Consider the following 24,130-nt stretch of genomic DNA (forward strand, 5'->3'; position numbering starts at 1 on the left):
ATGTTCTGCATCTAAAATGAATTTAATAATTGCTTCTGCATCTTTTCGCATCTTAAGTGTATTCAGTGAAAAAATCTCGCATCTTTAGTGTATTCAGTAAAAAAAAATTGGCATCTTAAGTAAATTCAGTGAAAAAAGTTCTGCGTCTTTAGTGTATTCAGTGAAAATATTTCGCATCTTTAGTGTTCTGCTGTCTTTAGAGTATTCAAGTGAAAAAATGTTTTCGCATCTAAATTGGCATTTAAAGGAAGAGTACCTTCATATACTGTTAATTATTCCATACCCATAGGGGTCCGAATGACGGATATCCGTACTGTTTAGTCAATTCAGTTGAAATAGTTTTTCAGTGCATTCAGTGAAAAAATATTCCGCATCTTTAGTGCATTCAGTGAAAAAAATTCTCATATTTAGTGAATTCAAAAGAAAAATCCTAAAAATTGCATCAAGTAAAATAATAAAATATAAAAAAATATGGAACTGCTCTATTAAACATTCAAGTTTTACTAGATAATTTATTAAATACAGTTCAATAAGTAAGCCGTAACCACAGCTGTCAATATTTAGAAATGTTCCCACAATTCGCTTAACAGTTCCAATAAAAAAAAATTGAATTAATTTTTATTGTTTTTGAATATAAATTAATAACATGATTGAAAACAATGAGTTCTAAATTGGCATTTAAAGGAAGAGTACCTTCATATACTGTTAATTATTCCATACCCACAACTCTCACTTATTAACACTCTCACTGTAGATGAACAGTATTAATGTAGCTTATAGCAAAATGCTTTATTTTCAATTTAATTTCTCTCTTTCCTTTTCGATGTTCCATTACCGCATTGAGCCACAGAAGAAAGGCATGTTCCAAGACCGAAGATATTCTAATCATAATAGCAGATCATGGCTGCGACACATGAAGCACTCAAATGAGAAATATAAAAAGGGAAAAAATATTTAAATTTCCAAGCTCAATTTCGTGTGACAGCAAAATCGTGAACTAATGATTTTTTATTTCACATTTTCGCCAACAAAACTATTTAATTATCATGAGACGCGATTTTGATATTTATTTCGAAATCAAATGAGCACTGCTATAATTGAAAAAGCAGTCGTCACACTTTGAAAGAAATAAGAAAAAAAAAATAAAAAAAATTTAAATACAAAAAGAGCCTCTCATGGTTTGGCTTTAACGCGAAACGATCATGATGGATAACGTTGAATGAAGCTCAGACAAGACAACAAGAATAAAGAATTTCTTTTAGGATGGAGAGATAAAAATAATAAAAAGAACTTATCATCTTCGTGTGCGCTTTTATTTTATTTTTTTAGCGGATAATTCCGAGAACTTTGTACTTAATCTGTTGACTACATGACCGACGTGATGATAAAGTATGGGATTTGTGGAACATTTAGAGTTCTTATAGTTCAACTGTTGAAAATTCAAATAAGTAAAATTCGTTAAAATTCAAATTTCAAAAATTCGTTCAAAATTCAAATCTTAAAAAGCCGTTAAAATTCAAATTTCAAAAAGTTGTTATTTTCAAAAGATCAACTTTATGCGCCACAACCTTACTCATTCAATTGTCAACAATCAGAATACTAGTTTGAATATTAAAGGAGTCTGAGTGAGATGGACAAAGAGCGAGAGATAATGATGATATATTTTTAAGGTGAGGTTCGATGGAATACGATACGGGCGATGATGACGAGTATTTTCAAATTTTTATATTATTTTTTTGTTACTCATATCTCAATACTTTATTGGATGATTTTGAACGAACTAGGTTAAAGAGCAGCAAAAAATAATATTTTGAGGTACAAATACAAACATATGATCGGTAAAAAAATAAGAATTCCAAGAAAGCTGTGGATTGATATAAGGGATGACCGAAATTTTCTCCGATCAGCATATGCTGTTGCTTCATTTCGTACACGAACTAACAAAAGGAATTGATACAAGTGAAGAACGTAGAGGTTAAGGCACAAAACCATAAATGTATTCAAATCTTTAAAACATTCTTTTGTTCTGCTCATTTGAAATTAAATAAGTATATACAGCAAGTAACAATTCACCTACACCCTTGCTTGTGTGCCAAGCTCAAAATGATTGATATTTTCTGTCTTGAAATTGTTATCTATCTGCCTTCTCTACCTACCTGAAAATTGACTTTTATTCTTCATCTTATACCTCGTCATCGTTCATAAACTCTTTTTTTTTGAAAAGATGAATTTTAAGATTTTTTTGAAGACTTATAAGAATGGAATGATAAATAATGATGTGACTGTGTGGATTTCTTTCTGCTTTGAGATACATAAGGCAACAAAATCGTGAACTTAAAACTTATTTCTCTTTATGTACATCTACTTTTGTAACCGTATAAAATGAGAAATAAGAAAAATGTCTTATCATTGAAGTGTCTTAGGGGATTTGTGTCTTTGTCGTTGGCATCCTTCAATGTAAAAAATCATTTTTTTGATGAAATCCTTGAATATATTTTGTCAGAGATGTGAAACTCGTGGGATTTGAATTGATATTGAATTTATTGATTGACCTAGTGGCCTAGACTAGTTCATAATTACATAGTTCGGCTGTATTTAGGTCAATATTTTGTATTTTTTATGGATGAATTTATAGTTTGCATCTTTTTATGGATTTTCAAATTGCGTCTCTATTTTTGCATCTTTCAAGATTTGCATTTCGCATCATTAAGAATGCGAATAATTCAAATTTTGCATCGTTATATTGAATTCATTCAAATTTCGCATCAAAAGATGCGAAGAATTCTTTTAATGATTCAAGAATTACTTCCAAGGAAGGCAATTTAAGCTACCGACACAAATACATACGCTTAAAAAGATAAAAGATATTGAAGCAATGAGAGACAGATTTTTGCTTAACGAACGATCAACCCTCAAAACCAAAAAAAAATCATAAAAAAGTGATTAATTAGTTTCGTTTTTTATGGCTTGAAGAATTAACAACATACACAAGAGAAGTAAAAAAGGTATTCAGAGGAGCTTGAGATATTTCTTTTCATGTGTCTCTTTGTTTTCGTTTCATTCGTGTATTTTTGTTTTTTTCTTCTTACCAATCATCCGTCTCGCTTCCTCTTTGGCGCGTACATAATCAACAAAATATAAAAGAAATCGATTTCAAGCAGATATCGTGAGTTAATCTCACAAGAATGTATCGAATCCATCTTATTTTCTTTTATCATTCTCTTCAACTTCTCTTCAATTCTCTTAGCTGTTCTGTTTATGGATATATATTTTTTATGATCAGTCGCATTTTGTCTGATCAGACAGGAAGTTGATGATATAATCCATCATTAGTTTGTAATTTAGATGCTTTTTACATGTGATCTAAAACTTTAATCGTTTGGATTTAGTTCCTATTGTTTTGAATTGATTGAAAGCCACTGGATTACTATTCGTAATTTGTGTTTATTTGTGTTTGCTCCTTCATGCAGCAAGAGAATTGATGTTTTGTGAATGTTCGTTGAGTTTTGTTATCAAAATTTAGAATTTTGAAGCAAAAAAGGTTACTGAGATGCGAAAACATCTGCATCATTAGTTATCCTGATCCTTAATGAAGCGAAAATGTTTGCATCATTGTTCACTGAATGCATTGTAGATTCAGATTATTTTGCAAGACGTAAAGCATTCAAATTAAGCAATTATCCTTATCAAATGCGCCAATCTGCCCACATTTCCGACAATATTCCAAACTCAATGAGTTTTCATTCGAAATAAACAACAAACAAAAAGGCAATAAATGTGAAGCAGAAATGATAAAATCCCAAAATCAATTTAATTTCCGTTTTCTTGATCTCCTCTTTAATGAGAACATTCTTCACCGAAAAAAAGAGAATATATATGTACATATATATGTATTTAAAAGCAAGCAAAAGGTGGAATGCTACGTTTTCGAATTATCGGACCGATAGAGGAGAAATAATCACCAGAAGAAAGAAGGAAGAGAGGAGTAAAAGAGATGGAAATGTGCTGAATGTATGAAAATTGCTTTTTGATATGGAAATTATTATGGTACGAAGAGCGTTTTCTTTTTTTTAATCAATAAGTGGAATCAGATAATCGCATTTCGAGGAATCGATGCCGAAGAAAGAAATGAAATGGAATTCTTTAAGATACTCGTATATATCGTGCTTAATCTCATATCGGACGTCGGTGATAACGTTTATTGGTCTCGGATCGTGTGTATAGCTAATAGTCTATTCATAATATAGCGGAAGTTTCACATTAAATAAATTTTTTACAGCCCCAGTGTCGCTGTAAGGCAAATCTTGTCTCTTATTTTTTTTCAAGTAAGCGATGCCGCAACTATGACATTTTACGATTTATTTTCCCCAATCTTTACGTCTTATTTCTCTCATCTTTCCCTTACATCCCATCCTCCGTTCGGACTCTCTCACACACATTTTATTCTTGATTAAATTGAGTCGCTTAAAGCGCACTCATAAACATACAAATTTATGATAATTTATTAATTTAAAGTCCACTTCTCCGCGCTGTGTGTTGGCTTGCTATTGAGATGATGATGATCTGTTGACAAAACATTTTAATTTAAGACGTGTGGCACATTGGATGTTCACTCTCGACACAAAAGAGACAGGGAAATAGGAGGTCTGCAATTTCATTCAACTTTTATATGCTTTCATGACGCAATTTTTTTTTTTATGAATTAATTTAATGATGCAAAAACAACACAAGAGAAAAGGAAGAAAAGAGAATAGTGATGAATGGATTTCATAGATTGCGGCAATATACGGAAAGAAAAGATTAATCACTTCCAAAAAAAACATTTTTCCATCGCCAATCAATTGATCAAACCATTTTTTTGGATAGTTAAAGAGGAAAAACTTTTTATTTCCACAAAATTACTGTTTAATTACAGTAGACGTGAAGTAAAAATCCATTTAATTACGATTGACTTCTTAATTTGGCTAAGCGCAATTTTAATATCAGTAAAAAAATGTTATTTCATTAATGAAAAGTGTACTGAATTGAAAGAAAAAGTGAAAAAAATGTGCTGCGTAAATTGATTTCAATCTTACATTATAAAATCTGTCCGAACATGTGTATGGACTTCTACTTTTTGCAGGCACACGTTGCTAATTTACAATCACTTACTATGGGGCTATTATAACAGTGTTTTAGGTAATGTTCATCTCTATTTTACTTTTTCGAGGTTATGTTTGCATTAAGTGTTGCTGTCCATACATAGACATAAACTCATAAAGTGAGTGAGTGAGATGGAGAAAATAAAATCAATATTAATTATGTTGGCAACAATCAAAACTGATTATTAAAGAAATTGAAGAAATTACATAAAGAAATCCATATAGCGCATTAATTTTTTTTAGAAATTTAATTATTCGTAAAATACATTTTTCCGCAATACTTCCAAAAATCGGGCAATTTTCCATCAACAAAAAATTTAATTTTTAATGGATTAGAAAATACAGCAATTTTTTTTTTGAGGAAAAAAATATCAATCTTTAGTAAATAGTGTAAATAATAATGAGCGGAATGCAGAATAGCTTAGCAGTAGTAGAGGCGATTACGAGGTCTACTGTAAGTGCAAATGAATGAAGAAGAAGAAGTAAAAAATCTCAATTAATATCGTCTTGTGCAAACTAATCATTAAGCGAGATTTCTCAACGGACCACTCATTGTGTGGCTCGACTGCAAATTAATTGGATTATGATGCTAAAAATACATTTAAGTGAAAACTATTTCTCAGTTAATATTGATTACCTATTTTATGCGAGAAATATTTTTCGATTCATTTATGTCATCATCATTAATTTAATTTTACTCAAATTATATTCTTTTTCTTAATGAAAGTTTTCTTTTCGAAAATGATAATTATGGTGATAAAATCATCTTTTTTGGGGCTATCTGCCCTAATTTTGGTAAATTTGTTTGCTTTGAAGCTTGAAAAGTATAATTTAAATAGAGCAAAATTGTCATTAATTCAGAATATTGAAGCAAAAGCTGATGCAAATTGACTTAAAGAAGCGAAAAGATGCAGAAAATTAAACATTCAAAAGATGCAACAGTCAAATCTGTTTTGTGAAAATGATGCGAAATACGAAAAGCAATGATAATTCTGATTAGAAAATGAAGCAAAAAACACTAATTTGTTGCAAATTTATCACAAATGACGCAAAAAGGAAGCAAAAAATTAATACAAAATGCAATAAAACGAAGCAAATCATCTGATGCAAAAAGCCTACATTGCATATCAAAACCCATCACATCAATCTCAATCAAGCCGTCACGCCCAACGAAGCAACCATTCCAGCAAAAATTACAAATTTTATCAATCGAAATCTTAAAAAAATAAAAAAGTAATTGACCAATAAAATTTGTAAATTACTGGTAACATGAAATTACATGCTTTTTTATATGTTTTTAATAAACATTCATAAAGTCGAAGAATTCTTTTTGCTTATAATGATCGCATAGATTTTAAAAAAATCGACTTGTTGTCGAATATAATAACGTCTCGGGACAAGAGAAATTCAATTTTAATTGCATTTTGATTTGCAATCGAGATTTCGCAAAAAGAGCTGGCGTTTGATGCCTTTGAAGTCGAGTGAAATAAAGGAAAAAAAAATATAATATAAGATTGAAAATGAGTGAGTCAAGGAGAGCAAAAATTGTAAAAAAAAGAGCGACCAGTAAGCAACAAAATCTAATTATAATTTTTTTTCCATCTCCATCGTAGTGCTGCTCACCATTAACCAAGTCTCTTTAATTTAATTTAAATTTTTTCATTCCTTTTAATAAATGTATAACGATGTCTTCTGGAATTACACACAAAATAACTTCACAATATCGTGTTGAGATTGAGATTGAGGAGGCAAAAATTGAAAAGGCAGGCATATTCAGCACATGTTTTGCACATAATTTATGCTTTATAAAGGCAACATTACTTCATTCTGTTATTTTTTTTGCAGCTACTGCACTCAGCCTCTTTGAGAGATGAGGATTGTGTCGAGAAGTTGAACAAAAAGGCACACGGTGCTGGGTTGTATGTATAAAAATATATTTAATTTAAATATAAAATTGGATTTATGTTGAATGGCAGCATAAATTACTGCTGATTTAATGTTGATGCAAAGGTGCTACAATGCGACACAAAAAATGCTATTAATTTCTTTCGCCTTCCCATTTCAGCTAACAGTAGCTCCGTTGTCTGGTAGTCGTCGTTCGTTTCGTCCAGGTGATGAAATTTTCGCTTTTATGCATTTTAAGAGCATTCAATTATAACTTTTTTTTTTTGCTTCTTTCACTTGCACATTACAACAAATGAGAAGCATGCATGTTAGCTAGGCTGCTTAGTGCTCAATGAAAAGGCATTAAAAAATGAGGGGAAAAAATTTAAATGGAAAATCCATCAATCAACAATTAATGTTGTTTATTTTCTGTGTATGGTGCACCAAAAGTCGAAAATCTTTGCTCAGCAGCAGCAGCAGCTTAATCTGTGGAATTTTTTTGCCTCCTTCATTCTAGTTACATTAGCAACTTGCCACATGAATATTATTATTATTAGTAACATGTTGTATGTAGATTTTGCAAAACTTCGTGCCTGACAATCAAAATTGAGAGCAAACGAATAGAACTGCACATTGTCATCGCGATGGTGCGTCAATCTTCAATATATTCGCTTGCTCCAATTTTGTCACTGAAACTTCATTATATTCCTATGTTCGCCTGCTACCTACTGCACGAAAAATGTAAATTTTTCAATTTTATTATTAATGCTTCATTTCTTGTGTGACATGACACATGAGTTCTTTTTTTTTTGTAGATGTGTCTCTTTGCATGTGATCATCGCACTACAGTTCGTTCACTTAAATATAGTTACATCCTATCTCCTCGCACTCAAAACGAGATATTTATTTATCTTTGTGCCGCACTGCGCGCATTTCATCAAAAATAATTTTCAATAATAATTTTACAATTTTTTTTCTTCTCTTCCTTCGTCGCTCCCTCAACTTTAATGAGTGCGATAAAGAAGTGCATATGTGAGATATCACAGCATCTTTACAGCACATACGGTATGTACAGTAAAAAGAGCGAGAAATCATTTTTATTTTTTTCATTCTAAAAATATCAAGGCCCCCGTAATATTCTTCTCTATTCATGTCTATGTACAATATCTTACACACACACACACACACACACAGGCTCGGTTTTAAAACGAGACCATTTAGTCGATCATTCAGTAGAAGTTGAAGGAGGAAAAGAAAAAGAAGAATGAATATAAAAGATGAATAATGAAAAACCATAATATCTACATATGAAGTGGTAAGAAGAATTTTTGTTGTTAAAAATAAAAATGCATTCGTGAAGTGATTTATATTATAGAGGAGAAATGTATGAAGAAAATTTCCTACAGACAGTCGTAAGGACTCGTTCTTTTTGTGACAATTTTATACAATTTCAAAAAATGTCTGAAAAAATCTTTGCATCTCAAGTGTATTCAGTGAAAAAAGATGCAAAATTTTCGCATCTCAAGTGTATTCAGTGAAAAAGATGCAAAATTTTGCATCTCAAGTGCATTCAGTAAAAATTAACCCAAAATATTTCACATCTCAGTAAGCAATTCCTACAAAATTCATCAAAGGATATCCAAAAATTCTTGTCTTTTTTCAATCCCCTTCGCTTTTTTGTTTTAAATGATGTGATAATAAATCATATTGCATAGCATACCGCGACCTAGCATGAGTCTTCTTCTTACCATCACCCCGCATTTTAAGAAGACACTGATTAAATTTCCATATATTGAACGGGATGAAGTGTCATCTTACACATAGCCCAGCAGTATAGAAGTCTGTCTACAAAATGCTTATAATATAAATAACAAATTGTATAAAGGAAGCAAGAATGAGGAATAATGAGCACAGAAAAAATATTGTTTTCCTTCATCGTGAATATATTTCGACAGATAGATATAGAAAGGATTTGCATGTACGTAGTCATACGTGAAAATTTGTTGAAATAATGGATGCATATGGTGTATACAATTTGTAATACACAATGCGAAATGATCAGACTAGCAAATCTCGTGGCTCATTTCTTTGCCAAATGCACTTTTACTGTATTTACATAGTGCGATATGTGCACGATCTTGCCGCAATGAGGAGAGAAGAATGAAGTGTGGAAGTAAGTTGTGATTAAGTATTGAAGCGCTCTTTTTGTGATAAGGGTAAATTAGAAAGATGCAAAAATTTCTGCATCAAAAGTGCATTCAGTGAAAAAAAGATGCAAAAAATTTCGCATCATTAGTTCGTTCAGTAAAAAAGATGCAAAGCCAGAATTAAGTTAATGAGCAAGATGACAAAATATTGACATCAAACAATTTGCTTCCGCGAACTTTTCACCGTAAAGCACATTGCAAACGCAAACAAATCTCGTGAACTAAATTCCTTGAGATGATTTCCATATGTGCTTTTTGTGCAATGATTTTCTTTTGTTTATTTATGCAATTCGGGTTAAAGAGAATGCTTTTTTTTTCGCTGAATATGTGAAGCGAATGATAAACGAGTGCACTCCAAAAAAAGAACACACATTTCTCATCTCCTTTAAATATGTGAATAAATGATCATTGACTGACTTGTTCTAACCATTGGCATTAACGATAATCAGATGCTTTTTGAATGTAAACGAAGGAAATGAGAACAAAAGAGGTACGAACGCGTAATCAATTGATTTCTGAATCATTTACATTCCTAGACTCTATTCATCATCTTTTTAAGTATCGTCATCATCATCATCATCAGTATGATTATTAAAAAATTCTATCACGGCTCCCACACTATCACTATTTCATTCTCATTCTCATCATGGATACAAATTTATCTACATAAACATTTTTGTAAGATATAAAAAAAATGAATTTCTTTCTGCCTTCTCTTTTTGGCTTCTTCTGACGAAGACAATTTTGAGAAATGAGCGATGAGTCTCTGGATTTTTTTTTGTAGTTCAGGGTATCTAAACAAAAAGAGGAAATTACATACAAAATAATAATGGAAGAGAAAAGAAATGAAAAATTTCGACGGCACATTAAGCAACAACCATTTCCCATTCCATCACATTCACCTTTAATCAAAATCGCTCTGTAATGTTTTTTTGAAGAATAATCAACTCATCTACATCCACACTCATCTTTTTTTTACACACACGTAATGAAATAAACATGATGTACATGACGATGGTAAGTAAGCACGATTATAAAAAAAATTTCGAGTGATAATGATTCTCAGAAAAAATATGAAAAGAAATCTTTGAGAAGATTCTTATATGGAAGTAATATTAAATATCTAACACATACAGTCATGCGGATGATATTATAAAAGATACAAGTATTGAGTACTGTGAAGATCAATTGAAGATCACAGAACACTTGAAGTATGCTTTCGGGATGATTGAATTAATTAAAAGAATTCTTAATCTATCTCCATACGAAGGCACAAATACTATTTCATGCTCTTTATTTTCTATTACTTACTTTTAAGAACATATGGGCGTAAAAATCATCAAAAGATAATTTCTGATAAATCGTTTAAGACATTTTTTACTTTACTTTACTTCCTTCATTCGATCTACTCATATGTTGCTTGTTTTCAAGCTTGTTGTTCCTATTTTGACGGATTTTTGAAGGTTGAAGTGATTATTTTGGATCTTTGACTGACTGGATTAATGAAATATGAACTTTGAATGCTTTGAGAAAATGCTTACTTGATTAAAAGTTTTTGTGCTTTTCAAAAAATTCAAAAATATTGAAGGAAAACGCTTTTGCATCTTCAAAAATAATTTTGCATCTATTTATTAATTTTAGCATCATTTTTACAAGTTCTAAAAATTTAGCATCCTCAAGCTTATTTTTGCATTTTTGTCTCTTTTTGCATCATTTTGATTTTAGCATCTTCAAAACTCATTTTCGCATCAACTTTAAGTTGATTCAAAGTGAAAAATGACAGTTAAATATTGAAAAACAATTATTTTCCCTTCATTAATATCTGAAGATCATTCATGCACATTTAAAGTCTCTCCATGCGCTTTGATCTCGATTCTCGCAGCAATTCTCACCCTCCATTCATAAAACTATCTCATAAAAGTTTATGTATATTCTAAAGAATTTCTTTGATACTAAAAATATGTAACATATTGTCGATGTATGTAGATGTAGATAGAAAATGGTGCAGAAAGTGGGCCGAGCAATTCTTATCAAGCTTATATTCACTGATAACGACCTTATCTAATAAAAAATAATCCAATAATAAAAGAAAGAATTCTCATATAGAGCCAGAAGGAACATAAAATATGGAGTAATCAGAGATATAAATGATCATTGAAGAGAGAAGCATGAAGAAGAAAAATGAATGTTTGGAATGTTGGTATAATCAAAAGCAAATCAGATTGAATGAAAATATCTCTTTATTTTTTAATATTCCTTTAATTCATATGAATTTGTTAAGGTCGAAAAATTTTGTTTGGAGTTTATTGATTTCGGTAATGAAACTTCAAGGTTTCGTGCTTACGGATAATTTTTATATTTCGCAAGTTCATTCAAATCGTAGCAAAAAAGGAGGAGATTAGATTATTGACGGAGGGGTTAATGTGCGGATTACGTCATTGATGGTGTGCGTTGTATATTGTGCACAATAAAGCAAAGTATTCTTTGATACTTGATTTTTTTTTGGTGGTGGGAAGGCTTCGCATGGCAATAAAATTTAACTGAGATTTTAATCTTTATTACAGTGCCAGTCATCAAAATTAAATTACTTATCATTAGACCAGCGGATCTCTCCAGAGAGGAGAACAATTTTGTTTTTGGTCCATAAGTAACACACATATACACACAGTCAGTCTCTCCTCGTGCACTGTTCTTATTTTTAGAATTTCTTAAGAAAACATTCCGTAAGCGCTTCATGAAATACAAGCCGTAAAGAAGAAATCGATTAATCTTAAGTCCCGGAGAATGAAAACACATTTTCATCTTCTTCTCATGTACGGACGGTGAGTATGAAGTTAACAAAAAAATAAATAAATTTGTTTCTGGTTCCATGCGATAACCAAATTATGCATGTGTATGGGAACTGTATAGAAACGCAGATTATGATGATAATGCAAAGACTGAAATATCAGAATGTGAACAATGCACAAAACTCTTTATAGTAAGTAATTTCTTCTTTATATTATTATAATATATATTTTCTTCTCTTTACTTGCATGTATATATATTTTTAGCTTGTTTACTTTAGAGGAAACGACATGAAATGTGTCATTTTGACTGACAAGTCTTTGAATTTAATCCTTTAACTTGCTGTTTATCTTGGGACTGTTTTTGTATGATATTTACTGAAAATTGTAGTTAGCAACAGTAATGAATTGTCTCTGAGGTTCAAAGATTTTCTGACTTTTGTATGGTTTTGTAATTTGAATATTAAAAAGTCGTTATGAACAAATTTTGAGATAAACTAACTGTTGTAAGGTTTTAATCATGAAATATTGTCTGTTGAAAGGTTTTGAACTTCAAAATTCATTATTGACCCAGAAATCACCAAAAACCTGCGTCGACACCATCACCAAGCAGCGATAGTGAACTCAATCCTTCAATTCATTGTAATACTGCTCTCATTTTTGTTATTTTTATATCTTTCAATTCCCTTCGCCCATTCTCTGTGATAATACAGAATACAATGCCTGAAAGAACTCTATAATCATGAAAGAAAATTAATAAAATTATATAAAAACCGTAGAATGTGAATTTTTTTTATATCTATAGACACATATTATTGTTATTATCGTTATTGTGGAGGAGAAATGAATTTGAGGAGTGAGAGAGAGCGAGAGACTTTTTAACAAACAACTTCTTAACACAACAAAAAGAAATTTCATTTCATTCTTTCCTTCTTCATATTCCTCAATGTTTGATTAAGATCGTTTATTTTTCTGTATATCTATTCTCATTTTCACGATGCCGTTCATCATCATCATCATCATCTAGCCAAGAAATATTTGGTGATTGATGATTAAATCACTACTATGTGTGTATCTATTTTTGATAGGGTGAAGAAACCCACGAAAAACATAATATCAGTCGTGATTGCGTAGAATATGATTGAAGATGGAAATTAGAAAAATTTTAGGTCTATAGGAAATTACCATCAATTTCCCTCTGCGTATTCGAGTGAGAGAGAGACTTTATAATGGACATAATTTCTAATCATTTTTAAATTTTACTATGAGATTAATTTTTTCTTTCACGAGATTAAGAAAATGCAAAGAAATCAAAGTAGCATTACGCAACTTATTTTGAGGATCGTTCATAAATTATGTCAATTTATGGACCCATGAGTCAATTCGCAAAATCTCTTAGGATCACGATTCTAAGTCTATTCACAGCTAAGTCTCAGACCTCCCAAAACATTAGACGTCACTGCCGAATGACCCCTTATTGTTATTATTTCTCACTACTTTTTTTCTACTAAGGCCTTACTGCTCTCGCAAGGCAGTGTCTATTGCCAAAAAAAGCCAACTTTAATTTCACAAGAGCGATAGATTTTAAGTGCGCGATAATTTCTGTTTCTCTCGTTTTTGGACCTCGAAAAAGTGAAATAATATGTAAAGATAATGATGGAAACAAACTTTCAAAAAAGATCATTTTTTCTTATTATTTATATGAATATATATGTATATTGAACTACTACATTCAATTTTTATTCCATTCATTGTTAAAAATTGTTTCTTTTCGGTGATTTGGAAACGATTTTTTTTTTGTTCCTTCTGTGCTTTTGCTTCAAAAAAAAAAAACTTTGATTACTTTCAGTTGATTATTCAATGTATGGTGAGTTATATGTACATAAAATTTTATGTATGATTGAGAGCACTTCTGGTTCGATAAGTAAAAAAAAATTGTATTATGAATATTTTTTTAGTTCATTACTGCGAAAATAAATGTATTAATGTGATCAGTGTGTACGATAAGTTGTTCATTCATTCATAATTTAGACACTCTATGCTGTCAATTTATTTTGTATGGCTTTTGGGAATTGCTTATCAGTTTGGGAAATTTCTGATCAAAATGTCTTAATTGGAATTTGACACAATTTATGTGAAGATCTTTTATTAATCGATTGATAAATGGATGTTTACTTAATGGATGTGTTACATTATAGACTATTGTGGTGAATTACTTTTATTGGCTATTTGGGGCTACCAAAATGGCTCTTTGGATTGAAATGTTCAAGGATTAAAGCTTATTGTTTTGGAAATAAGAAGTTTCAAGAGTTTTTAAGTGTTTTTGAATTTCTAATTTCAATTTGTAAACAAAAAACGTAAACAAACAAATTTTTGGAAAATTAATCGACTAAAGCTTAGAAAACACATGTTTAAGTGCAATCATAAAGCTTTTGCCACTTTTTTGTACATACTAGAGTGGTTGAATTCAAAATTTCATAAGAAATAAGCTTAAAAATTGTCAAAAAAGTTTTTAAGTGGAAGGAAAATTTTCGGTTCTTATTCTTAAAAATCAATATTCCTTGTCTGGCATTAGATATTGAGCAATAACAAACACAATTTCTTTCCCAAAACTGTCTGCAAAGTTGTACAAAACCCAAATCAAACATCAATTTCAATTTAAATTTCCTCATGCAGCGCTTTATGCAGTGACTTATGTTACTCAACAAATTTTTTTGATTTTTGCATTCGCTACCCTCCGCATAACCAAAGATCACTTTAATTACATTCATCAATCTTATCATTCAAGCAAACTTCAATTTCAATTTTTGTCTGTTTACCTCTCTACCTCTTCTTCTTCTTCATTTCCATCGTCTTTTGTCTTCTTCGTCATTGTGACGACTCTCCAAATATATAGAAATAAATGTATGTATACATTTATTTGTAAAAGAAGAGAAAAAAATTACAACATTTGATTGAAAATTGGATTTTGTTCATTGCTTGATTGATTTTAAAATGATAAATCAAAAAATCTCTTCAAGTATTTTTTTTATCCATCTTCTCCTTATTTCTTCGTGATTATACGCCATGAATAATCCAAGTGCGCAACAATTGAATAGTAGAGAGAAAGAGAGAAATAAAATGATGAATAATAAGGAAAAGAAGAAGAAATAAAGAAAACCAAATCAGACCTTTAAGGAGAATTATGAGTTGGAAATGGTTGATGTGATGGAACGGCAGACATGGGTAGATAATATATGTAAAGGTGTTCGCGATGAAATAAATAAAAGAAGAAATGAACAAAAAATCCATGAACCGAAAGTTATCGGACGGAAACCAATCCGCTGCTTCTAATTTATCATTTCCCTTCGTACCTCAACATTTATCATCATCAGCTTTACGTCTCTTACTATCTCCCTTACTCTTTTCTTGATATCATTTAACATATTAAAAAATTTGTTGAATATTAAGTGAAGAAATTCGATTTTTAGGGTTGTGCACCTTTACCTTAATCGAGCTATTACGAGCAGACAATGGGCAATTTCAACTTTTTTTCATTACCCTACAATGTTGTGTGCTTGTACGGCAAATTGAATTTTGTTATGTTTTTTTGGGTAGAAAAAAATGCTGTGGATATATATCATATTCAGATTGGACTATAATTCGTGGACCATGCATGAATAATATAAAAATGAGAAATTCATCGAACCGTGATGCGTTGCTATTGAAGTGATGGCTTTTCGATATCATGAGTATTTTTTGTTATTTTTTTTCTGTATATGATACGTAAAAAAATTCATTATGGGCTTGTCTGGTAATGTGTCTATCAAGCACTCTTCCAGCCGATCCCTTTCCCCCAATCACACTTTATTTCTCTCTGTCTTTACATGTCGATTATATATATTTGCGTCACCGCTCATTTACAATCAGCTGAATTTGCTTTATAATTTGAAAATTATATCATTTGTTCATTAGTTTCTATGCTGAATGATAATAACATAAAATATCGTTTCTGTGGTCAAGTTTAAAAGAAAAAATGAAATTGAAATGAGTAAATGAGTCATTAAAATTGCATGGTCTAGGCGCTTTACTACTTCAAAGGAATGCTAAGTTAATTGACTATTTGATGGTTCGCTAAGCATGCTATTAAAGATTTAACGGAAATTTTAAATTTGAATTTGGTGAATTTATAATCCGAAGTCAATTATGTGAAGATGTTTGTGATATTTTGAGGTTTATTAGCTTAATATTGACAATTTGTGACTAAATGAAGTCTAATATTCTCATTTTATATGACAAATCGACATTCTTGGATTTGTAAAATAAGATTCTCATTTTCATTTTCCCATGGACATGACTTTCCACTTCGAATTTTAATTTTGATATCTCTCATGCTTAATAAATGATTTGAAGATAATTTATGCATATTCAAAAAGAAAAAAGTGGCAAAGATCACTTTTAGATCTTTTAATCTAATAAGACCGAGCAAAAGAAGGCAAAATCGTGTTCAATCGTACTTCCAAGAACATGAATATTAAATAGGTTAAACATTCCCGTCCACGAAAACAATACCATCAAAACAAAATGCCACAATATCCCCCCTCATTCATACCTTTAACCATAGCTTAATTTTAAAAAAATGATTCTAAATTAAAATAGTACAGAACATTGAGCATTGAAGTTTACCAGAAATGTATATAAGACATATGATTTATTCGGTATAGTATGTCATACTCAACAAAAAAAATATAAAGTATTAAATAAAAACGACGCATGATTTATTTCATTCTACTTCATCACTAATGCTTCTTATACCATTTTTTGAGCATCTCAAATACTACGAAAAGTAATTCTTAGAAGTATTATCAATCTTTTTGAATAGAATACTTCCATCTCACTTTTTTTTTGTTTTGTTCTTTTTTATATCTTTTTTCCTTTCCGTTTTCAATTTTTTTTTCTCTCTCTCTTTTTTCAAAAGAAGTTTCTTAACAGCACCTTATGTATAGATATAAAGATATACATATAGTGAATGGGGGAAGAGAGAAATAAGAACCAGCAAAATAATGACAAAAGCGATTTTTTTTTTACTTTTCTGTTCATTGTGTGATACTTTGGAAAATCCATATTGAGAACATTTTTTTTTGTGGTACCCACACGAGTACATATATAGGTCTTGTCTTATAAGCCAAAATAATAATAAAATGTAAAGTAAGAGAGAGATTCATTTGTGTGATCATCAGGAGAGGAATTGATATTTTCTACCTGCACAATGTTATTCTTTCTGCTACAGATTTTTGCTGCTACTCCTTGTTTGCTTAAAGATGGAATTTTTATGCATCTTGTTTTTGATCTCGCATTTTGCAGATTGATGAGGTTGCTGTATTTCTTTTCTTTCTTTCTTCTCAAAATTTCAATGAAAGGAACGAGAGTCGAAAGTGAAATGGAAAGAGTCTTTTGTTATCAAAATTTTAGTATCTGTTAAGGTATCCATTTTGCAACAAATAAAGGCTCTGTAGGAAGAGGTAGAAATTTTTGTTCCTTCATTCATTTGCGTAAAATATAAAAAATTTACTTTTTGGCTTGCTTTTATCGTTGTTGGCAATAAAAGTGCACGTAGACGACAGCTGATAAATGCTTTGATTGTGTGTATTAAGTGGTGGATTAAGGGGTTCTGGGAGGTCGTGACAAAATTAGGAATTAATACTGTTTACAGCACTGAAAGATCCTTAGTCATTTTTGTTAATCTACGACTACAGTTGCCCTTACTAATCCGCTACTGTGTGCATTATTATATTTTTGTAAATAGCGAAAAAAAATAGGCGGTCGGAGATTGTTAATAATTAATTACAAACTTGCTTGTTGCAAAGTGACGTTCATTAATCGGAACAGATTCACCCGTTCTCGAAAAGATATAAATAATTTATTTATATCACTTTTTTTTATCATCTGCATTAGTGAAGTGAGAGAAAAATCTTCTCAAAAAAAATAATCTTTTTAAGATGCTCCAATTTCACAACGTTATTTATTGTCACTTACGGTGGAATCATCAGCACATCAATTTTCTATCATGTGAACCTATTTTTAATCGCTTATTATCTCGCATCACTAAAAACATTCATGCATAAACTTGTAATCTCTGATTTCATCTTTTTATACAGCTATAACAGCGATAGGAGGTGATTTTAAAATCGACGAAAGGAAATTTTTTGTTTTTCTTTACGTTTTTCCTTGTGGAAAGTTTGTCCGAATGTTAATAAGAATTGCTTTGGTTTAAATGATGCGAAAATTGTCAAATTTCAACTTTTAAAGATGCAAAAATTTAAAATTGATGCAAAAAGGAAAGAGTTGATTGAAAAAGATGCAAAATATCATATTTAGTGATGCAATGCGTTATCAAAAGATGCAAAAAATTGACGCAAAGGAAAAAAAAGTGTCGAAATCAATCAGAATCTCATTTACGATCCCATTTCCCAATAACACAAAATAACAAAAAATATCTGTGTGACGATCGACCGATAAACAACACAGTAAAGTGATATTTTTAAGAGAGGCTAACAAGAAAAAAAAATAAGAATCATAAAAACGCACTACATTATACACGCGGTGTGTTAACGCTCACAATCGTTGCTATTGCGACACGCAATGTGTGTAGAAAATTCTTAGGAAAGGCATATACATGAGCATTCGAGTTTATTTATCACACATTGAGATATATTGAGATTGCGTAAAGCGAGAAATATGTGAAATAAACAAAATTTCCCTGACCACCCTCACTCACTCACTCAGCCCTGCCGCTGCTGTTTTGCTCTCGCGTGTTTTCCTCGATATATAGATATATATACTATGTATGATGATGACTAATAAGAAGAAGGAAAAGTTTTTTTTTGTGAACAGAGAAAGAGAGGAAAACTAAAAATTTTTTTAATGATATTTTCATCCGATTTATAATACATCTATCTGTTATTCTCACATGAATATATGAGAAACGGAAAACGATGTATTTAACTACTTTGTATCATATTCACTCGCGCACTAAAATAACTTATTTTCGTATAGATTTTTCAACGATAATGTAATCAATTGAGAAATCTAATTTAGTATCATTTAAATGATTGTGTGTGTAAATGGTTTTCAAGTGCCTGCATGATAGCCAGTTTGTATATTTTATAAGATGAAAAAATACTTTCTGCTGTATTTTGTGCATTAGAATTTTAAGTAGGTCGTGTTTCTAGCGGAGATTAATAAGGAAAATCAATTAAATGATCTTGAATATGTACTTTTTATTGGTTAACGGTTGATTGAGATTCGAGAGAAGATGCAGACATTTTAGCGTCAAAAGATCGTTCAGTAACAAAAGATGCAAATATGTTCTGCGTCAAAAGGACGTTCAATGAAAAAAGATGCAAACATTTTTTGCGTCAAAAGGACGTTTAGTAAAGAAAAAAGATGCAAACTCTCTTGAGAATGACATTCATTGAATAAATTGAAATACGAAATAAATCTGTAATCCCCAAATGCTGTCCATACTCAAACTCCTCGCGCCAGAATATTAATTTCAATATACTTTTTGGATATCATAAAAATCCCCACACTTCAAAATGATTCCATATCTTAAAATGATCAAAATTCTATCAATATATACCACGTTCATCCATACATTTCCATGATTATGTACTGCTTTTATTAAATTTCATCATAATTTATTAGCAATTCAGCATAAATGGCCTTCTACGTATTCAAAAGGTTAAGCAGGGAAATTTTTTTTAGTATTTCGGCTTGCAAAAAATCAATGAAATATCTTGCACTCGTTTTTCACCATACACCACTTCCAATGGTATTATCAAAAAGCAATTTTAGTTCAAAAAATATGTATAAGTATAAATTTTATGTATATACACACATAAAACGAAAAAGGTTTCCTGTCTCAAAATAAAAAAATAAAGTATGAAATGCTTTTGTGTGTTTGCAATGAATAAATACACTCCATACAGGACATTTGATGTCGGCACTGACTATTCCAAGTACAACAAGAGAGCCATAACAAAACAGAGGGATTCATTTGCAAAAAAAAATGTGTGTACGTATGCACAACATAAATCTCTATCCACTGCCACATTTTTGTTTTTCCTTCTTCGGGGAGTATTCGACGAAGTTTCAATGAATGAAAAATGGGGGATGAATGTGAAGCAGAATGAAGACGATGAAGGGCGCCGTTTTATATGTAGATGTATGTGCAGCAGTAGATTCAATAAAATTGTAATGTAAACACAATTCTCTGCTTTATGTACATTAAAATTTATCTATATCTATGCATGTGAATGTGAAATGATATCATTCATTAGACAACAAAACTGCCTTGGTGTAAAAAATAATTGGAGATGTTGAACTGAAATTGGAATAATGGTGCCTTCACGTGTTCACGAAGGAAGGAAAGGAATATAAAAATGAAGTTGAAAATTGTGAAGAAGAAGGAAGTAATATAAATGGATAATCGCAAAAATGTTGAGATGGTTGTGTGCGTGTAGGACAATAAAAATTCTCTTTTATCGTTGTGTGCTGTCGAGACTTATAATAATTTCATCAGAAAAACAAAAAAATCGATTAAATTAATTCCTTGATCAATAATTTCAATATCACTTTATGTTATTGCATTTACGTAAATGACAATTTTCTCTATTTTTATTATGTATTATATATAGATACGTAGTCATGTGAATATATATAATAACCTAGGGTAAGACAGCGGAATTTAGTTTTCACGTGTTTATTTTATTCCCTGATAAATATGACGCGAAAGTATTTCGCATCTATAGAACGTTCAGTAAAAAAATGACGCAAAAAATTTCGCATCAATATTCCATTCAGTAAAAATGACGCAAAAATTTTTGCATCAAGTTTTTTCAGTAAAAATGACGCGAAAAATTTTGCATCAATGATTCGTTCAGTAAAATCGATAAAACAAGTACGTTCAGTAATAAAACCCATGCTAATATGAAAATCGAGCATCGTCCCCTAGCAATACAGTAATCGATATAAGCTCGTATGTGTAAAATGTGTAAAAAACCACAAATTTCCTTTTTATGCGAAATATCATCACACACATATCGTTGTGTCGTTCTGGTCGTTCGGTAACTGATATAGACTATTTTTGTTTTTCACAATTAAAAATCGTGTATGACTCACCTTAATGGACAAGCACTCCAATATCCTTTCGGTAATATCTTCATCTGAATCATCATCAATGAATCCATTATTAACACTGGTATTTCCACCGCTCAAACTTATAGAAATTTCATTGCTTCTCTTTGACTTCTTATTTAATTGATCATCGTCACGAAAATTATTATCATTGCTCTTTTTATCAATACTGCTCTTTTGCGATGCTTGTTGGCCATTAGTATTAAAAATTGATAGGTTCTTAATAATCTCATCACTGTCATTTGTGCTCTTTGGTTCGACCAATGTCAAACAAAGGCGACAAATTTGATTGAACTTTGGCGGTACGTTCAACATGATTACAAAATTTTATATTCAAAGTTCGTAACACCAAAAACAAAAAAAGTATATATATTCGAAAAATAATGTCCTTTGTTCCTCTTTTTTTATAGTTAAAGTTTTTTTATCCTTTAATTACACAATTTTCTTTCTGTGAGGCACTAATTATAACTTTTTTTATGGCCTCACACCTGTGTCCTTTTTTTGCAGTAAAAAAAAGAATTCACAATGTTTCACTTTTACTCTCTCTGGGGGCAATATCAACTGTGTATTTTAATTATCACATTAATTCATTCACAACAATTTTATGTTCGCTTTTGTTCACAGTGATAATAATTAAAGCCATCGTCAAGTTGATGGAAATAATACAGCAAAAGCACTGAACAATTGAATACAAAAATGTAAAAGTTTTGATGAAAAATCTTTTGTCTGATACTTTTTTTTTAATAATCACACAATCCAAGAAGACAAAACGGAAATATACGCAGATATGATAGTAATGAACAATGATTGGTGGTCTAACTCCAACAAATAACTAACAAAAAAAAGTTGTAATCAAGTTACACGTTTTTGCGTAATTAATTTCATCCACGAATGTTGATGACGACGTTGCGTTATTTTCATGTAAAATGCTTTCCGTTTCTATCAAAATTGATGATTAATCGTCTTCTTCTTGTTCTTTGTGTTAAACATTCAAAACGCAAAAAAAGAAGAAGTAAGTATATAGTATGAGGGGAATTCTCTTCGTACACACGAATTTAATAACACACCAAAATAAAAGAAGTGAAATGAAATCTGACGACACTATGCGAAATCTTCTTTTCCTTTCGTCTGCTCCCGTATTACTGATTTTATCATACGGACGGCGATGGTTCTGCAATAAATGGTAATACCCCTTCCTAATATTTTCTTTCTTTCAGAACGGAAAAGTCGTATATCTAATGCTCCTTTCTTTTTCTTTTTATTGCGTCGTCTTGCTTTTTATCCCTGTTGCTATTTTGTCTGTCTCTCTCGTTCTTTTGCTCTCAATAATGAAGTAATTTTAAGTAGTTTTCCAGTAAAAGGATATATCTGGTGTTTATATTACTATATCCAGCAAAATTTGATACTCAAAAAACAACCAAAACTTGTTCAACTTAAATATTATGTTTATATATAGACTGTCTGTTTCGCTTCGATGTTATCCCTTATATCCTCTACCATACGATCTATGTATGTATATCATGCATGAAGTGATATTATTCCTTTAATGCCTTCTTATCGTTTTAATTGTATGTGTCTCCAGTTTTTATTTTTATATACTTCTTCTTGTTATTCTTTCTTAACATCTGCTTCTTTATGAGTCTCTTTTTTTTGCTGCTTGCTACTTCTTCTGTGTATTTGTCTTTACGATGTTTCTTATGCTCGCCTTTTTTTCGGGGGTAAAATTTTTATATTTTTTCGAAAAAAACTTTTAAAAATTTAATATTTGCTCAAGCACGACGGTTCAATGGATTTTTGTTTACTTCGTCGTGTATTCTCCGTTGCTTTTGTTTGAAGATTTCCTTTATCATAAATTGTATGTACGAAATAAAATTTCTGTCTGGAGCTTCTTCGGAAATTTATAAGCAAATATGACTATGCGCTTCCTTTGATATTCGGTACTATTTTTTATATAGAAGCTAACGCAACGTGATAAGATATTTTTAAATATAATCTTTGAATAGCGTTTTTTTTATATTTTTAGAATCTGGTTTTTATCATTTATCTCACTATTGTCTCTCTATCTCTTTTCAATGCACGAGAAATCACTGTGATATATAAATATATGTAGTAACTCTGTTTCACTTATATACTATCTAGATTGTGTGATCTAATTGTTCTTAATCAATTGTTATTTCTCTCTGTATAATAAATTTAATTATGCACATACTATAGTTTTAAATTGTAATTTAATTCGCTGGCTTTTTTATTTTTTGTTCAATTTCTTTTGTTCACAAAATTAAATAGTTCACTCATACAATGATAATAATGTTGTTGTTATTTTTCTGTTTTGTGCAATATCCTTTTTTGCAAATCGGGGTTTATAATCATCGATTTCTTATCGCACTAGTTTTATGATTCGATAGAATAAACAGCAAAAAGTCTCATAGCACTAAAATGTATTACACCTGGTTATCCAATATCCAATCAAACAAAAGGTCTTTCCAAAAACAAAAAAAAAAAAACTAATCAACCAACACTGATAAATCGAGATTATATCCAAATTATGCTTGATTCATTCATTTATATTTATACACTAATAAACATTTAAATTCGTCCAACCAAAATATTTTTTTACTCTGCTTGCTTTAATTAACTTTTTTTTATTATTTTTCTTGTGTTTTATGTTTTGTTTTTTGTCAAAGAAAAATGAATGAAAATGAACTGAACTGTTGTAAAAGAAGAATTCTAACGAAAACAAATAATAATAACTTAAGAAAATTAAATTTTTTACTAGACACTTTTCACGGTTTACAAAACGAATTTTCCACGAATATATCTGAAAATCTAAGACGACTGAAGTTGTTCGTTCAACAGATCTATAGTAAATGAAATTTGTACAAAAACAGAAACAGAAAATCCCACGATACTAATACATACAAACACTTCGTGAGAA

The 24,130-nt window shown here is 30.5% G+C and overlaps 1 protein-coding gene across 1 annotated transcript in view; it reads right to left on the reverse strand.

Moving 5' to 3' along the window:
* Nucleotides 1-24,038, reverse strand: part of GATAd (GATA zinc finger-domain containing protein GATAd) — a 122,901-nt gene extending 98,863 nt beyond the window's left edge. Inside the window, exon 1 of the mRNA XM_070638802.1 lies at nt 21,181-24,038. Coding sequence (XP_070494903.1) covers nt 21,181-21,510 — 330 coding nt within the window. The 5' untranslated portion in view covers nt 21,511-24,038. The remainder of the gene's footprint in view (nt 1-21,180) is intronic.
* Nucleotides 24,039-24,130: the final 92 nt, after the last annotated feature.

The sequence above is a fragment of the Chironomus tepperi genome, unplaced genomic scaffold, assembly GCF_022539635.2.
Source record: "Chironomus tepperi strain 1889 unplaced genomic scaffold, CSIRO-AGI_Ctep_v1 contig_177, whole genome shotgun sequence".
Lineage (NCBI taxonomy): Eukaryota > Metazoa > Arthropoda > Insecta > Diptera > Chironomidae > Chironomus > Chironomus tepperi.